The 16,284-nt window shown below is 50.1% G+C and overlaps 1 protein-coding gene across 2 annotated transcripts in view; it reads left to right on the top strand.

The window, feature by feature from the left end:
* SLIT1 (slit guidance ligand 1) overlaps window positions 1–16,284 on the top strand; it is a 187,712-nt gene that overhangs the window by 124,478 nt on the left and 46,950 nt on the right. For both annotated transcript variants that reach the window (XM_003825418.6, XM_034931237.3), the window contains exons 9-18: window positions 789–936; window positions 1,418–1,489; window positions 2,045–2,116; window positions 4,295–4,366; window positions 5,111–5,254; window positions 12,267–12,430; window positions 13,365–13,388; window positions 13,527–13,671; window positions 14,296–14,370; window positions 14,564–14,707. In XM_003825418.6, the coding sequence (XP_003825466.2) occupies window positions 789–936; window positions 1,418–1,489; window positions 2,045–2,116; window positions 4,295–4,366; window positions 5,111–5,254; window positions 12,267–12,430; window positions 13,365–13,388; window positions 13,527–13,671; window positions 14,296–14,370; window positions 14,564–14,707 (1,060 nt within the window). The remainder of the gene's footprint in view (window positions 1–788; window positions 937–1,417; window positions 1,490–2,044; window positions 2,117–4,294; window positions 4,367–5,110; window positions 5,255–12,266; window positions 12,431–13,364; window positions 13,389–13,526; window positions 13,672–14,295; window positions 14,371–14,563; window positions 14,708–16,284) is intronic.

Here is a 16,284-nt window from a genome sequence, read left to right as displayed (position 1 = left end):
AAAAAAGCCAGACACAAGAGAAACTACTGTTTCATTTATGTGAAGTTGGTAAACAAGCAGAACAAATCTTTGGCGATAGATCTCAGAATAGTGGTTACTTTGGGGAAGGGGCAGGAAGGAATCTTCTTGGGTAATGGAAATGTTCTATGTCTAGGTAGTGGTCCCACCAGCTACATGCTTCAGAAAGAACACTTTGTATAAGTTATACCTCCATTTTTTCAAAGGCTCTTATTTCAGACACTGGGCTGGATCCTGGTTTTACCACTTATTAGCTGTGAGAATTTCTACAAATTAATTAATATCGAGGACTCTGTTTTCTCAGCTGTAGAATGGCAACAATAATAGGCTCCTCTTAGGCTTAAATGCAATGCTGCATGTAGTGCACTTATTATAGCATGTGGCATACAGTAAGTGCTTGAGTGTTTAGGAAACATTATCACCCTCATGGGAGAGATGAGGGGACTCAGGCTCAGAAGTGTTAAGTGACTTGGACTAGAATCCAGAGCTTCAGAATTCTAGGCCAGGATTTCTTAGTGTATGAATCACACACCAGTGCAGTTCAGTTCAGATTCAAGTTCAGCAAACATCTGACAAGAACCTGCTGTGTGCCAGGCGCCCACAGAGTTATATCAAAGTCCAGAATCTTATTTCATTAGTGATCCCCTCTGGTTCATCCTTATCGAGAGAAACTGCCAGTGTACACCCTATCCCATCCATCAGTCGGTATCTGGGCTCAAGGGAGGTGCTGATGCATGACAGCCTGAGGCCACACCCTCCTGTTTCTGCAGGCCAGGGAGAAGCGGGGCGCGTGCCCACCTGCACCCTGTCCTCCGGCTCCTGCCCGGCCATGTGCACCTGCAGCAATGGCATCGTGGACTGTCGTGGAAAAGGCCTCACTGCCATCCCGGCCAACCTGCCCGAGACCATGACGGAGATGTGAGTACGGGGCAGGGCAGATGCTGGGGCACAGCCTTTTGGCAGGCCTGGCTCTGGAGGGCCAGTGAAGAGCTGGAGTAGGCGCCGCCTCAGGGCTTGCCCCAACCCCTCAGTGGCCATAGAGAAGACACAGTTTGCCTCTGCTGGGCTGAGCTTTGTGTCCAGGGCTGGGAAACTCTGGAGGGCTGGGGAGGGAGTGTCCCTCTGGGGTCCCACCCAGCTGCGTGAGTCTGCTAGAATCAGGTTCTCAGCATCATTTGTGGGCCCCTTTCAGCTACAAACGCCTGCGATAATGGAGCGCAAGTCAGCATTTTCTCTGTCTGTCCCGGCGTCCTTACCCCAGACTTCAACTTCTGGAAGTTGGAAGGGAGCAGGGGCAAGAGGGGCCAAAGGCTTATTCAGGGCAGGTGAGCCCAGCAGATAACACCCAGGGCTGGGCTGACCTGGGCCCTTGTGCTTCCCCTCTCTTTTCTCCCCGCAGACGCCTGGAGCTCAACGGCATCAAGTCCATCCCTCCTGGAGCCTTCTCACCCTACAGAAAGCTACGGAGGATGTGAGTGCCTCCCACTGCTTCCTGGGGAGCTGGTACAGGGCTGACGGAGATCCTGGGTGGTCCCACAGCCCTGGGGCAGGCCCTAACTCAGCCCCCCACAGCTGAGTGGCCTTGGCCAGCCACCTGGCCTTCCTGCCCTTCAGGCTGCTTGGCTGTGATGCGGGGACCTCCTTGCAGGGCTATCGTGAGGCCTGAAGGGAGTGCTGAGCCTGAGCCTGGCCTGTGATGGGAGCTGCTTGTCATCCTCCCATTTCAGCTTGGGTACCAATAGGAGCAATTAAGGATGGGAGGGGGCTAGGAGACTGCCAGGATGCATGGGAAAGCTTTGTCCATAACTTCCCAAGCTGGAGTGCCCCCTCCTGCCCAGCCCTCAGACTGCACAGGGAAATAGCGGCCATGGGCTTTTCAAATGGAGGAGAGATCTGGCCTCTCACTATTCTCATTTCAAAGCACTCCACCCTGCTCCTGTGACATCTAGGAGGTGGAGGGGACTGGGCAGGGCTTAGTGGCTGTTGAGGGATTCAGATGCCCCCTCTCCTTCTGCTCACCTTGCAGAGACCTGAGCAACAATCAGATCGCTGAGATTGCACCCGACGCCTTCCAGGGCCTCCGCTCCCTGAACTCGCTGTGAGTAGCAGTGCCAAGGCTTCCTCAGTGGCCCAGGGCATCCCCTGAGGAGGCTGGCAGGGCCCAGGGCCCTGGTGGATGCAGGAGGAGGAGCAGGGCTATGCCCCCCTACACACAGCCCCTGCCCACCCCAGCCTCAGTGGGTCATCCTTTGGCTGCAAAGGGTTTGCTGTTCCAGCTCCCTCTTCCTCACTGGTGGACCCTCCGACGCTGGGAGCGGGAGAAGTGTGGAGAAGCTAGGCAGAGCTGTTGCCCCTGGCAACTGGGATGCACTCCCTGCCACAGTGAGGATTTTCCCAGCATTCTTTGCACAACCATCTTGGCCCCGTCCCCCACCCGAAGCCCAGCATGCTATGCTCCTGAGGCCTCTGCAGTCACCGCAGGGCCAGTGAGCACCAGCTCCAGTTGTGACATCTGCCACAACTTGCTATCTTTTATCCCAAATGTGATGAATCCCAAGATGTGGTGGGTGCTGCTAGGACAGTGTTTGCCCGCTCCTCCTTCAGTATTTCCCTTCCTTCAGGATCTACTGGGGAAGTCTGTCAATAAAACATACAAAAGGTAGTGAAGCACCTCCCTCTCCCACTCACCAAGCGCCTCACTACCCGAGGTCCTATAGCACTTTGTCTGTACAGAGAGCACACTCAGGGTGCCCTGGAGTTGGGCGAGCTCCCTGTAGCAGGGGCCATTTGTTACTCTAGGGGATGAGTGTTTTCACCTGCTCCTTGGCAGCACAGGACTCATGCTTGGCATAGACTAGAGGCCTGGCAAGTACAACAGAATAGAACTCCCCCGGGGAGTGCAGGAGCCTGCCAGCTCAGTGCCTTCTGTGCATGCCATCTTTTCTTGGAGCAGAGTCCAAGTAGAGGGTGGGGCCAATTATGAATGGCACCCCTGAATTTGTGCAGTGTACACCCTACACAGCTGTACATGATAGCCTGGTGAGGGATCGTTGTCATTGGCTGAGGAGATCAGATTCTGAAGGTGGCCTGCCAAAATGCAGGGCCCTTCCTCTGAGAAGTGAATAAAGCTCTCCTAAGTTGGAACATGGCAGTCTAAAAAGGTAAAAGTGAATAACCCAACCAAGTGGGTTTCTGTTCTTCATGGGTACCTGGTCACAGCCACCTCCCTGCATATAGGAACGTGGATGATTCCAGTACACCCCATCAACAGTGTCTACCTCGGCCAGCCCTGACCTTGCCTCCCTGCTTCAGTTCCTGCCCCCTCCGCTCCATTTCCCACCCAGCAGCTTGAGGGGTGTTTCTGAAATGGGAATCTGATGCTGTCTCAGTGGCTTCCTGATGCTGGCTGGGTAAAGACCAAGTTACTGTCCCATTTGTTCCCTCCATTCCAGCCACACTGGCCCTGTCACCTGTCCACACATGACAGGCACACACAGCTCCCACTGCAGGGCCTTTGCTGTTGCTATGCCTCACTCCAGGAATGACCTTGAAGCCATGTTTGAAGAGGAAGTACCCAGGATTTTTTACTCAGCTTGAACGTTTACGAGGGTAGCTTGTGGGGTCCGATTATGATATTGGGAATGGCATACAACCCTCCTCCCCAAAACTCCTGGATGTTTTCACTGTCCTCCTGAACCCACCCATATCTACATGTGTTTTTTTGAACTTTTGTTTTTTTAAAAAACCTATACATGGAATTCATGCTCAATGCAGAAAACTTTGAAAATGCTAAAGTATAAAAAAAAAATGCTTGAAGTCCCACCATCCGGATCTCACACTGCATGTGCCGTCTGGCATTCTATTTTTTCCTGTAACTCTCTGAAAATATGTTAATTATTCCTGCCCATGGGATTTTCTCTTCTCTCAACAATCTCCTTTTGGATTCTGGACCAGATGAATTTCCCAGGAAGTGCCCCTTTGCAGCCTTCTGTGGGGTCCACGTGTGAGGGCGGTGAAACAGAAGCTGCTTTGTTAGTGATTGGAGTCAGGGGCATCTCTAGCCCATAGGGTACTTTACGCCCAGAAGCAGGCAACGCTTTCTTAAGACACTTTACTGTCATCTGTGGACAAGTTGCTATAACAAATATACACCATTAGGATGTGCTCCATGTAAATGGCTTAGGGGCAGCGCTGTTGAGCTGGGGCCGTCTGCAGAGCTGTGCTATTGCCCTGGTGGGCTGTCCTCTAACCCTCCTCTCTGCTGCCTTTTCTCCAGGGTCCTCTATGGAAACAAGATCACAGACCTCCCCCGTGGTGTGTTTGGAGGCCTATACACCCTACAGCTCCTGTAAGAACGAATCCTGGGTGTCTTGGGTGGGACCCAGGGAAGGGCCAGCTTTCCTCTGGCCTGCTAGACTGTCCCTTTAGGCCTCTCTTGGGTATGGGACTCAATTGAGACAATGAGCTTGGAAGACAGGCAGACCCACTAGGGCTGAGAAAGTCTCCAGGGCTCTGCAGAGGCTAGAGAGGGAGGTAGAGGCAGCTTCAGAGCTGCTCACAGGATGCCAAAGCAGAGAGGCTCCTGAGACTCGGCCCGTGCTCCTGAGGAGCTTGGTGTGGCTGGGGACAGAGCTTTCTCCTGCAGGGGGTACACCCAGGCCAGCTCGGCCTCCTTGAACCATGAACTTTCAGGCAGGGATTGTCTCCCAGGGCTCAAGAGGCATAGAACACAAATGCTCCAACTCAGCTGCCTGGGGAACCCAATGGACCTCTGGGAAGGAGGAGGAGCCCCCCCAAAAATGCCTTTACAAGGTGGCTCTCTGCTTTCCCAGAATCCCACAGGGCATCTCTAGCAGTTCTTGGAAGGAGAGAAGAGTGGGTTGACCGAGATGTCCCTATGCATGGAGAAGGCAGTCGGAGTTCCGGGCCCCTCTCCGTGGGGCAGACATCCAGAGGGCAGATTCCCTGGGCCTGCTCCGGTGGGCTCCTCCCTGTAATAACGCAGGCTGGGACTGAAGAAGGTGCCCAGGACCTGAGATGGGTCTCAGGTCGAGCCTCTCTCCTCACCACTTGGTCCTGGCTCTGCCCACAGGCTCCTGAATGCCAACAAGATCAACTGCATCCGGCCCGATGCCTTCCAGGACCTGCAGAACCTCTCACTGCTCTCCCTGTATGACAACAAGATCCAGAGCCTCGCCAAGGGCACTTTCACCTCCCTGCGGGCCATCCAGACTCTGTGAGTGCCCTGATGCCTTCTTCTTCTCCCCTCCCAGCAGGTGGGCCTGGGGAAGGTTGCAGCCTCCAGGGACAGGCAGCTATCTGGCTCTGGGCTGCTGTGCTCACTGGGGGTGGCCTCTTACAGAGGAAGGACACAGACCTGGGTTAGACCGTCCCAGGTTCAAAGTCCACCTAGGCCTCTTATTGGCTGTGTGATTCTGGGCAGCTTCTCTGGGCCTCATTTTTATTTATCCATAAGATGGGAATGCCTTCCCATAGGGTTGTTATGAGATTAAAGAGGATGTTTGTATGAAGCTTAGCTCATCACAAGTGCTTGATAAATGCTGCCTTTAGCTAACAATAATATTGATGGTGATGATGATGATAATATATCACGCTGATTCTAAGACACATGTTGTTTCCACATTAACAGCTCTGAAACTGGGATGCATGTTATAATCAGTGGTACATCACTTAGTTGGCAGCATTTTGTTCTTTATTGATAGTACAAAAAATAGTAGTGCCTCTTACAATTCATAATGTCAAATCAGATGAAATACGGTAATGACAATGGTGACTGTGAATAAAAAATTAGAGAGCAATAAATCTGGTAATTTGTTGTAATATTTTATTGTGGAAAATTATAAGCAGATTAAGAGTAGTACTGTGGGCCGGGCATGGTGGCTCATGCCTCTAATCCCAACACTCTGGGAGGCCGAGGCAGGAGGATTGCTTGAGCCCAGGAGTTCAATACCAGCCTAGGTAACAGGGCTGGGCACCCCATCTCCACAAGAAATTTTTTTTAAAAAAGTAGCCAGGTATGATGGCACATACCTGTAGTCCCAGCTACCTGGGAGGCTAAAGTAGGATGATTGCTTGAGCCCAGGAGGTTCAGGCTACAGTGACATGTGGCCACACCCCCTGCACTCCCACTTGGGCAACAGAGAGACCCTGTTTCAAAAAAAAAACAGAGTGCTATGGTGAACCCCCAAGTTTTCATCACCCAGCTTCCAATCCTGTATAATTAATTCCTTAATATCATTGAGTATCTAATTAGTGTTGAAATTTCCAAGTGTCTCTTACATGTTATGCAATTTTTTTGATTGTTTTTTGTTTTTTGAGCTGGAGTCTCGCTCTGTCACCTAGGCTGGAGTGCGATGGCACAGTCTCAGCTCACTGCAACCTCCACCTCCCAGGTTCAAGTGATTCTCCTGCCTCAGCCTCTGAAGTAGCTGGGATTACAGGTGCCCATCATCACGCCTGGCTAATTTTTTGTATCTTTAATAGAGATGGGGTTTCACCATGTTGGCCAGGCTGGTCTCAAACTCCTGACCTCGTGATCCACCCGCCTCGGCCTCCCAAAGTGCTGGGATTACAGATGTTAGCCACCACGCCCGGAATGTTATGCAATTTTTTAATAGTTTGAATCAGGATTTAAATAAAGCCTGTGCAATATAATTGGCTGATGTTGGTTTATGTTGGTTGATGTACCTCTTAAGTTGCTTTTTATCTATGTGTCCTCTCCATTTCTCTTTTCCTTGTAATTGATTTGTTGAAGACACTGCATCATTGGTTCTGTAGGGTCTAGACTTTGTTGATTGCTTCCCTGTGGTGTAGTTTCACATGTTCCTCTGTCTTCTCTGTGTCCTGCAGATTTAAAATTGGATCTAGGAGCTTGGTCAGGTTCAGTTTTGATTGATTTATTTGGCAAGATGATTTTATAGATGGGATTGTGGACTTCCCGTCAGAAGGCAGACAGATGTCTGACTGTCTCCCTTTTGTAATAAAAACAGCCACTGATCTCAGTGCTTGAACCCATTAATTCATTAGCAATCCTGAAATGGTGATTTTGAATTTGTATCAGTCTGTTTTTGTGTTACTATCAAGGAATACCAGAGACTAGGTAATCTATAAAGAAAAGAGGTTTACTTGGCTGACAGTTCCGTGGGGTGTACACATACGGCGCCAACATCTGCTTGGCTTCTGGTGAGGCCTCAGGAAGCTTACAATCATGGCAGAAGGCGAAGCAAGGGTAGGCACGTCATGTGACAAGAGGAGGAGCAAGAGAGGGAGGGGGAGTGCCATGCTCTTTGAAATAATCAGATCTTGCATGAGCTCAGAGTAAGAACTCACTCATTATCACAAGGGCAGCACCAAGCCATTCATGAGGGATCCACTTTTATGCCTAGCCTTGCTTCGCCTTCTGCCATGATTGTAAGCTTCCTGAGGCTCACCAGAAGCCGAGCGGTTGTTGGTGCCATACTCGTCCAGCCCACAGAACTCTCAGCCCAGTAAACCTCTTTTCTTTATAAATTACCTAGTCTCAGGTATTCCTTTATAGAAACACAAAAGCAGACTGATACAAATTCAACCGAACACCAAACACCGATCCGAACACCTCCCATCAGGCCCCGCCTCCAACACTGGGGATTACATTTCAACATGAGATTTGGTGGGGACCAACATCCAAACCATATCAGAATTCTAACATTCTTTTTTCGTTTCTAATGCAGTTGTGACTATGCTTTAAAACAGAATCCTTATATTTAACTGGAATGTTTCCACGTAAGGAAAATTCTCATCTGTTGTGTGGTTAAACTTAGGCAATTAAATGGTCCCCTTCATCTACATCTTTAATTCTGAGCCTGCAGTTAGACGGGATGTGCTGACTTGTGGGTTCTGTGGTGTGCATTTAATGAGCATTAATTATTAATATTATTGTGTCCATTGTTGTCGCTGTAATCCCTGCCCCTGTCTATGCCAGGCAGTGCTCTTCATCAGATAACATCTACATGGGGTATTGGGATAGGTTCCAAACAGGCTGAGTAAAAGGTACAGCTCATGACCCCTGGGGACTCTGCACATCACCAGAGATGTCAGCCACAAAGACAAACTCATTAAAGCCCACAAATTTGCCTGCAGCCCAACTCCTCCCAATTAATTTACTTATAGCCAGGGAGACGAAGAGGAAGCCCCATGGGGAAACCTTGCCAAGTATGTGAAATTAGAGGGTACAGGGAGACACTGGCAAGGTGGACTATTTTAAGCAGCTGGCAGAATGTCTGAGAGAAACATGCAGAACATCCGGTAAAACAGGAATTTGATCTCAGGCATCTCTTCACCATCACCAAGAAATTACTTAGCTGCCCCTTTAATTGTGCTTTTTCTGTAAGAACAGAGCTCATTATTGAAGCCTGTAAAGCAACACTGAACTTTCAGGCACATCTATTAGATGTTAACAACTGAACTACAATTTGGAATAAGAATAAAAGAAATATAAATCCAAGGTACTATCAGGTACTATTATTACAACCTCAAGTGGTTCAGTTTCTTGACTGAGTCTTATTTTATTAAACCTGAGCAGATTTAAATTTACCAAATCATGTTTGATTTGTCCGTTGCTCCAAGATCTGTGGCGAAGTCCCTGTGTAACAGCATTGATTTTGCTGCAGTTTTACTTGCCCCAAGAGATTTAACATTTAAAAAAAAAGAAACAGCTTTATTGAGGTATAACTTACATGCCATAAAGTTCACCTGTTCTAAGTATACAATTCAATGATTTTTAGTAAATTTCCAGAATTCAACTATCACTACGATTCAACTTTAGAACATTTCCATCACCTTCCCTTCCACATCCCTTGTCCCCATTTCCAGACTCAGCTGCTGGCCATCACTGATCTATTTTCTTTCTCTGTAGATTGCCTTTTCTGAACATTTCATAAAAATGGAATCATACAGGCCAGGTGCAGTGGCTCACACCTGTAATCCCAGTGCTTTGGGAGGCTGAGGTGGGCAGATCACCTGAGGCCAGGAGTTTGAGACTAGCCTGGGCAACATAGTGAGATCCCCATCTCTACACAAAATTCTTAAAAATTAGCCAGGTGTGGTGGTGCATGCCTGTGGTCCCAAGTACTCAAGAGGCTGAGGTGGGAGGATTCCCTGAGCCCAGGAGTTCAAGGATGCAATGAGCTGATTGCACCACTGCACGCAGGCTGGGTGACAGCCTGAGACCGACTCCAAAAAAAAAAAAAAAAAAAAAAAACGGAATCATACAATATGCCATCTTTTGTGACTGACTTATTTCTTTAGCATAACGTTTTTGAGGCTCATTCATATTGTAGCATATATCAGTACTTTGTTCCTTTTGATCGCCAAATAATTTTTCCATTGTGTAAATAGACCACAGTTTGCTTGTCCATTCCAGGTGATGGACGTTTGGGGTGGTTTCCACTTTGGGGACATTATGAACAATGCTGCTATGAATATTCACTCACGAATCTTTGTGTGGACCAACATTTTCATTTCTTTTTTTTTTTTTTTTTGAGATGGAGTTTCACTCTGTCACCCAGGCTGGAGTGCAGTGGCACGATCTCGGCTCACTGCATCCTCCACCTCCCAGGTTTAAGCAATTCTCTGCCTCAGCCTCCCAAGTAGCTGGGATTACAGGCGCCCACCACCATGCCCGGCTAATTCTTTTTGTATTTTTAGTAGAGATGGGGTTTCACCATCTTGGTCAGGTTGATCTTGAACTCCTGACCTCGTGATCCACCCACCTCGGCCTCACGAAGTGCTGGGATTACAGGCGTGAGCCACCACGCCCGGCCAACATTTTCATTTCTTTTGGAATTTCTGGTTCATATGGTAAATTCATGTTTAACTTTTTTAAAGAAACTGCCAGTGTTTTCCAAAGTGGCTGTACTATTTTACATTCCCACCAGTGGTGTATTATGAAGGCTCCAAATTTCTCTCATTCTAATCCTCACCAACACTTGGCTGTACTACGTTACATTCCCACCAGTGGTGTATTATGAGGGCTCCAAATTTCTCTCATTCTCATCCTCACCAACACTTGGTATTGTTTGTCTTTTTTTTTTTTTTTTTTTTTTGCATTTTGATTCTAGCCATCCTAGTGGGTGTGAAGTGGTATCTCATTGTGGTTTTAATTTGCATTTCCCTAATGAGTAATGCTTTTGAGCCTCTGCCTCCAAAGATTTTTAGCTATGACTCCTTAATGCATATATCTACAAAGACACTGAGAATTAGTCCTCTCTTCCTTTCCTTCCACTGCCAGAACTGTTCAGGGAGGCAGCTGCGTGGCCACATATGCAGCACGTTTTTGGGTGTTGCTTTAACACGATTATTTTTTCCCAAACGAATTTTTTTTCTTCCTCTTGAGTGTTTTCTCTTTCCAGCTTCCTGCTCTTTGAAACTGTTAAAAATTCTAATTTGTATAAAATACTAAAGTTTGTACAGAAGCCGCCTGTCTCTGTGGGTGGTTCAAGTTTTATAGGTTGTTTTTGGCACAGCCTGTTTTTAGAAAGGAGATATTCTACACCACACACCTTGAGTATTTTAATACATGTCTAAACAACACAATTGGATTGACTTTACACAGTTTTCTGCCAAGATGGTAATAAAGGGAAGCAATTGGTTCAGGCAGGGGCTGGGGCACTGAGGCACAGCCAGATGTGGATGGGCAGCTGGGGAGGAGTCATAAGCAGTCCTTAAATCCTGGTATATTTTAAATTAGCTACAAACTCTGCCCCCAGGATATCAGCAAACACATCCTCTCTGTGCAAACTGAAAGTTTAAAAGGGGAAATAAATGTTGAGCTTGATGCAGAAGAGGTGGGAGGGACCTGGTCCACCTGGTGGAGCTGAGAGGAGCAAGAACTCAGGCGGTAAATAGGGAAAGACACTGCAAAGGAGAGGTGGCAGGGACCCAGCTCCCAACCGGGGGCCAGAGGGCAGAGCCCAGGAGGTGATGGACGGCAGAGAGCACCGCCAAGGTTTGAGCTGAGCTGGGCACAGACCCTGGGCAAGGGTTTACTCATCTGCTTGGAGAGTCCTGCAGCCCCTTGCAGGGGCCTGGGCTGAGACCAGTAAGTCAGATGGCCTGAACTGATGGCACTTAGATGGAGGAAAAGTGGCCATGGCAGGGCAAGTCTCTTTGAGTTGGCCTGTTGCTCTGTCTCCCCGTACTTCTTTTTTTTTCCTTTTCGAGACAGAGTTTCGCTCTTATTGACTAGGCTGGAGTGCAGTGGCACAATCTCAGCTCACCGCAACCTCTGCCCCCTGGGTTCAAGCGATTCTCCAGAGCCAGGACAGGTGTAGGAATGCTCTTCCCAGGCTGCCTCGGTTTGTACAGCCATGAGCAGGGCATGCCCAGTGCTGTGGTGGCTCAGAGGTGGCTGGTCTGAACCCCCAGTTTGTCAGAGCCCACCCGTGGGCATGCCAGCATGGGGTCGCACACAGCAACCCATCACGGCCATCTGCTCCCCGCCACCATCCCCGCATTTATCCTGCTGACAACACAGGCAGCCTGCGAGAGAATCTGAGTGATTCCCCAGCAAGGGGCTGCTCAGTCGTGGTTTCTGAGTTTTTCTTTGTGTTGAGAGACAGCTGTAAAATGGTCAAGGAGAAGTCACTCCTGTGGCCTGGGGTGGGGATGGTGACTCCCTGTGAAGCCCAGGGACTCCAGCAGGCCTTGCCACCCCGGCCTCATCCCTCTCTATAGGAGACAGGCTGCTACCTGAGTCTGAAGGAAAGGGGACAAACCAGGGCCCATGGCCACTGGGGAGGGTCAGAGGCTGTGGCCTGGGCGCCTGCAGTCCTGGGTTTTGTTACTCTCTCTGGGCCTTGGCTTCCTTGCCTGTGAAAGGCCAGGGGTGCTCTGGCCAGCCTCTGGGTCCTTCCTGTCTCCGCTCGTGCTCGTGAAATGTCCCAGGGCAGAGGGAGGGAAAGGTGAGTGGAAAGAGAGGGGGCAGAATGAGGCTTGATGGGGAGTAGGACAGCAGGAAGCTCCGGGTGGCAGAGACCCTTCACCTGTAGTGCGCTGGCAGGACCTCTCCAGAGGTGGTGGGCTGCACCCTGGGGGTTCACCCCACTCTCCCTTTCCCCCCGTGGCTGACCCTAGGCTCCAGGCCACAGGCAGCCTCCTTGGCCCCAGCCACAACGAGGCCTTGTCCCGGTGGAGGTCAGCGCGGGTTTGCAGCCCTTGTTTCTCATAGCTGATCTGCCTGCTTTGGACAGGCACCTGGCCCAGAACCCTTTCATTTGCGACTGTAACCTCAAGTGGCTGGCAGACTTCCTGCGCACCAATCCCATCGAGACGAGTGGTGCCCGCTGTGCCAGTCCCCGGCGCCTCGCCAACAAGCGCATTGGGCAGATCAAGAGCAAGAAGTTCCGGTGCTCAGGTACCTGCCCGCCTGCCCACCTGTCCACCTACCTGCCTGCCCACCTGCCCACCGGCCTACCTGTCCACCTGCATACCTGCCCGCCTGCCCACCTGTCCACCTACCCGCCTGCTCACTTGCCTGCCTGCCTACTTGTCCACCTGCATACCTGCCCACCTACCCACCTGTTCACCTACCTGCCTCCCTGCCGGCCTGCCTGCCTACCTGTCTGCTTGTCTGTCTGTATTCAGCCTGCTCAGGGACCCCCTGATGTTTCCTGGATGGCTCCCACAAAGGTGTCTTTCATTACTGTGAACCCAGACTGGAGGGTGTGGGCCCAAAATTCTAGACTTGATCTGAATGGTAGTTCAGTCCCACCTCATTTTATTGAGGCCTAGGGAAGAAGCAAGGCTTGCTGAAGGTCCCAGAGGGAGGACTCAGGTCCCTCCACTTTTAGCCAGTTCTCTTTTATGCCTTTGTTGTCAAGCCTTTTAAGACACTCAGGAGGCCTGGGAACCCTCCTTAGTGAGATAGGAGCCTCCTCCAGGCTTTGGGATGCAGAAACAGCCTTAGCAATTGTAGTCCACGTGGCATCTGGCTGGGGACAGTGTGGGGCAGCTTCTGAGCCTAGATCCTGGTCAAGGTCCTGACGCCACCTGTACCCCGTCCCCACCTGTAAAGTTAGCACAGTCCCCACCTCGTGCCATTGCGAGTGAGAGCTCGATGGTTTTGGCACTTCTTGCAAGAGGTTTAACTGGATGCGACACCCCCAGTGTCAGCCTGGGCAAGGAACATGCGTGCTCTGTAGCTCGCCCTTCTGCACACAGGGACTGGGCAGATGGGCTCCTCAGCCCTGTCTGGGGTGCCTTCAGCTGAGCAGTGGGGCTGGGGCCTGGGCTGTTACTGCAGGTCCTGGCTGATTCCTGCATTATGGTATTTCTGCTTCTCTCCCCAGCCAAAGAGCAGTACTTCATTCCAGGTAGGAGAGTGGGGGGAACCAAGGCCAGCCTGGTGGGAATGGTGGCAGTGGGTGGGCAGGCTGGGGGCCTTGGTTGACCCAAACTGCTGGGAGCCTGCCCTGGGCTCCTCAGCCCCTGCCCCCACCCTCTCATGGCAGGCACGGAGGATTACCAGCTGAACAGCGAGTGCAACAGCGACGTGGTCTGTCCCCACAAGTGCCGCTGTGAGGCCAACGTGGTGGAGTGCTCCAGCCTGAAGCTCACCAAGATCCCTGAGCGCATCCCCCAGTCCACGGCAGAACTGTGAGGGTCCCTGGCCCCCCCAGCCCTCCCCTGTCCCTAACTGCCACTAACCCTCCTTGGCCTACTCCAGGATTTTCTTGGTCCAGCCCTGTCTGGGGCTGAACCACTGGAGCCTCTGGCTCAGGACATATCAACTGCTGGCTTGGGCAGGAAGAAACCCCACCCCTGCTGCCCTCTGCTTCATTCACAGCCCCCCTCACCCATCAAAAGCAGATGCCAGTCTCTGGCACTCAGGGCAGGTCACCAGCCTGAATCAGGGATGGCTTTTCTCAACGATGTGTTTGTCTTATTCTGTGGGACATGATTCCAAAACTCTTTGTTATTTTTATTCCTCTATCTAAAAATATGAATTTGTGTACACATATGTCTATGTGCATAGATGCCTGCAAGCATCTGTCATTTACGTCTGTAAATTTTTCATGGCATTTTTAATGTTAAAAATATCCCCATTCATATCCTCTCCCAGTACTAGGCCCAGCCTTCCTTTGAAATAGGATCAATTTGCTTTGCCAGATAAATTCTTCTGGGAGTCTTCTCTGTTTGAGTCCCAAATATTCTCAGTTTGGAAGGGATTTGAAATGTCCATCATTTGTGAATGTGCAAGTTCATTCTTGTCTCTTACAGGCGATTGAATAACAATGAGATTTCCATCCTGGAGGCCACTGGGATGTTTAAAAAACTTACACATCTGAAGAAAATGTGAGTTACCCATTGGCGAGAAGGTGTCTGTTGGGATGCTGGCCAGGGATGGACAAGGGAAATGCCAGGGTGGGGGCAGCTCCCACTGGAGGGGCCAGGACTCTGTGTGTGGGGGTGTTGCCTGCAGGAAGGGAGGGGCCTGAGCTCCTGGCTGCTGGCCATATGTAATCCTCCCCCCTGCCTCTTCTCCCAGCAATCTGAGCAACAACAAGGTGTCAGAAATTGAAGATGGGGCCTTCGAGGGCGCAGCCTCTGTGAGCGAGCTGCACCTGACTGCCAACCAGCTGGAGTCCATCCGGAGCGGCATGTTCCGGGGTCTGGATGGCTTGAGGACCCTGTGAGTGTGCAGGGCTGGGGAGCAGGGTGGGCCAGCTGCAGGAGGCAGGCAAAGCCAAGGGAAAGGAAGAGAGAGGCTGGAGGAGCCCCTCTCCTGGGCCCAGCTTGCAGGAGGGTGGGGAGAACTGAGGATCCTGACTGTGTTGGGACAGGTAATCAAGTTGGCAACTCTATGGTGAGACCTGTTCTCTTGTACCCTGGGGCATGGGGCCAATGCCCAGTTGGCCTCAAGGGATGGAGACATGTGGACCCTTCCAGGGGTCCCTTCCCATTGCCCTCTGGTCAGGCTGCAAGAGCACAGCATGAGTTCAGGAGTGGCTGACACTGCTGCAGGCAGGAGGGGCTGGATGACCTTGCCAAGGTGATTCAGTGGGTGTAGATAGGGGAGCAGGGATGCTGCACTGTCCCTGAGATGCCATAACCCAACCCACAGCCCAGCCTGAGCTGACCAGAATCTGGAGCTCAGTGGGATCCTGGGGTCATCTGCTCCTCCATGATGCAGGTCACCCCCTCCATCTGCCCCAGCAGGGCTGGCTCTTCAGATGATCCTGAGGGTGTGTATCGTGTCCCATAGACAGGGCAGTCTGTCGGATCTCCCACAGAGATGGAAATGTTTCATGTCTATGCTGTCCAGAGCAGTCACTTCATGTGGCTGTGGAGCAGTTGAAATGTGGCTAGTGCTACTGAGTGACTGAATTTTGAATTTCATTTGATTTTAATGCATTTAAATCTAAATAGCTACATGTGGCTAGTGGCTACTATATTGGACACCACAGCTCTAGGAAGCCACTTGCCCGGGTATAAGCCCCAAATCTGCAGCAGGATGTAGATTTGTCTCTGAGCACGTGTCATGGAATTTTTAGAAGTAAATGAATGTGTGACAGGACTCCCTGTGGATTTTTGTTCCTTTATTTTACAAAAAGCAAATTTTATTATGCACTATGTTTTGCAGCTTGCTGTTTTCACCTGTGAATACAGCATTGCCTTCTTTCCAGGCTGTTCCTATAGGCTGCCTCATTTTTCTTTATGCTTACCTAGTATTCCTTAAATGTGGGCGTGGGGGCTGTCCAGTCAGCTGCATTCTTTCCAAGGAAGACTTAGATAGGGACAGAGGAAAAGAGAAGGGCCCATACCCCATCACTATCCAGAAATGACCACTGTTAATTGTTGGTATAAACAACTGTCTTTCCAGTCTTTTACATATCTCTAAACCTGCATACACATACATATACACACATACATACATACATGCATGCACACATACAGAAATATTCTAATGGACTTGTACATTTTATTTAGTAACCTGCTTTTTCCTTAAACTTAATATGAGCACCATTACATATTAAAATTTTTTTCCATTCCACATTTAATTCCTAATACAAAAAAAGTGCTCTGCATCAATTTGAATGACTAGGTATTATATAATTATTGGCAATGTAGGCTGTTTCTATTTTTTTTTTTTATAAGCAATGTTGTATTGATACCTGCCTTAGTGGGTTCAGGCTGCTATAACAAAGAGCCACAGACTGGAGGTTTATAGACAACAGAAGTTCTGGAGGCTGGAAGTCTGAGACCAGG

The sequence above is a fragment of the Pan paniscus genome, chromosome 8, assembly GCF_029289425.2.
Source record: "Pan paniscus chromosome 8, NHGRI_mPanPan1-v2.0_pri, whole genome shotgun sequence".
NCBI lineage: Eukaryota > Metazoa > Chordata > Mammalia > Primates > Hominidae > Pan > Pan paniscus.
Note: the sequence above shows the minus strand (reverse complement) of the source record. Positions and strands in the feature narration are given on the sequence as shown.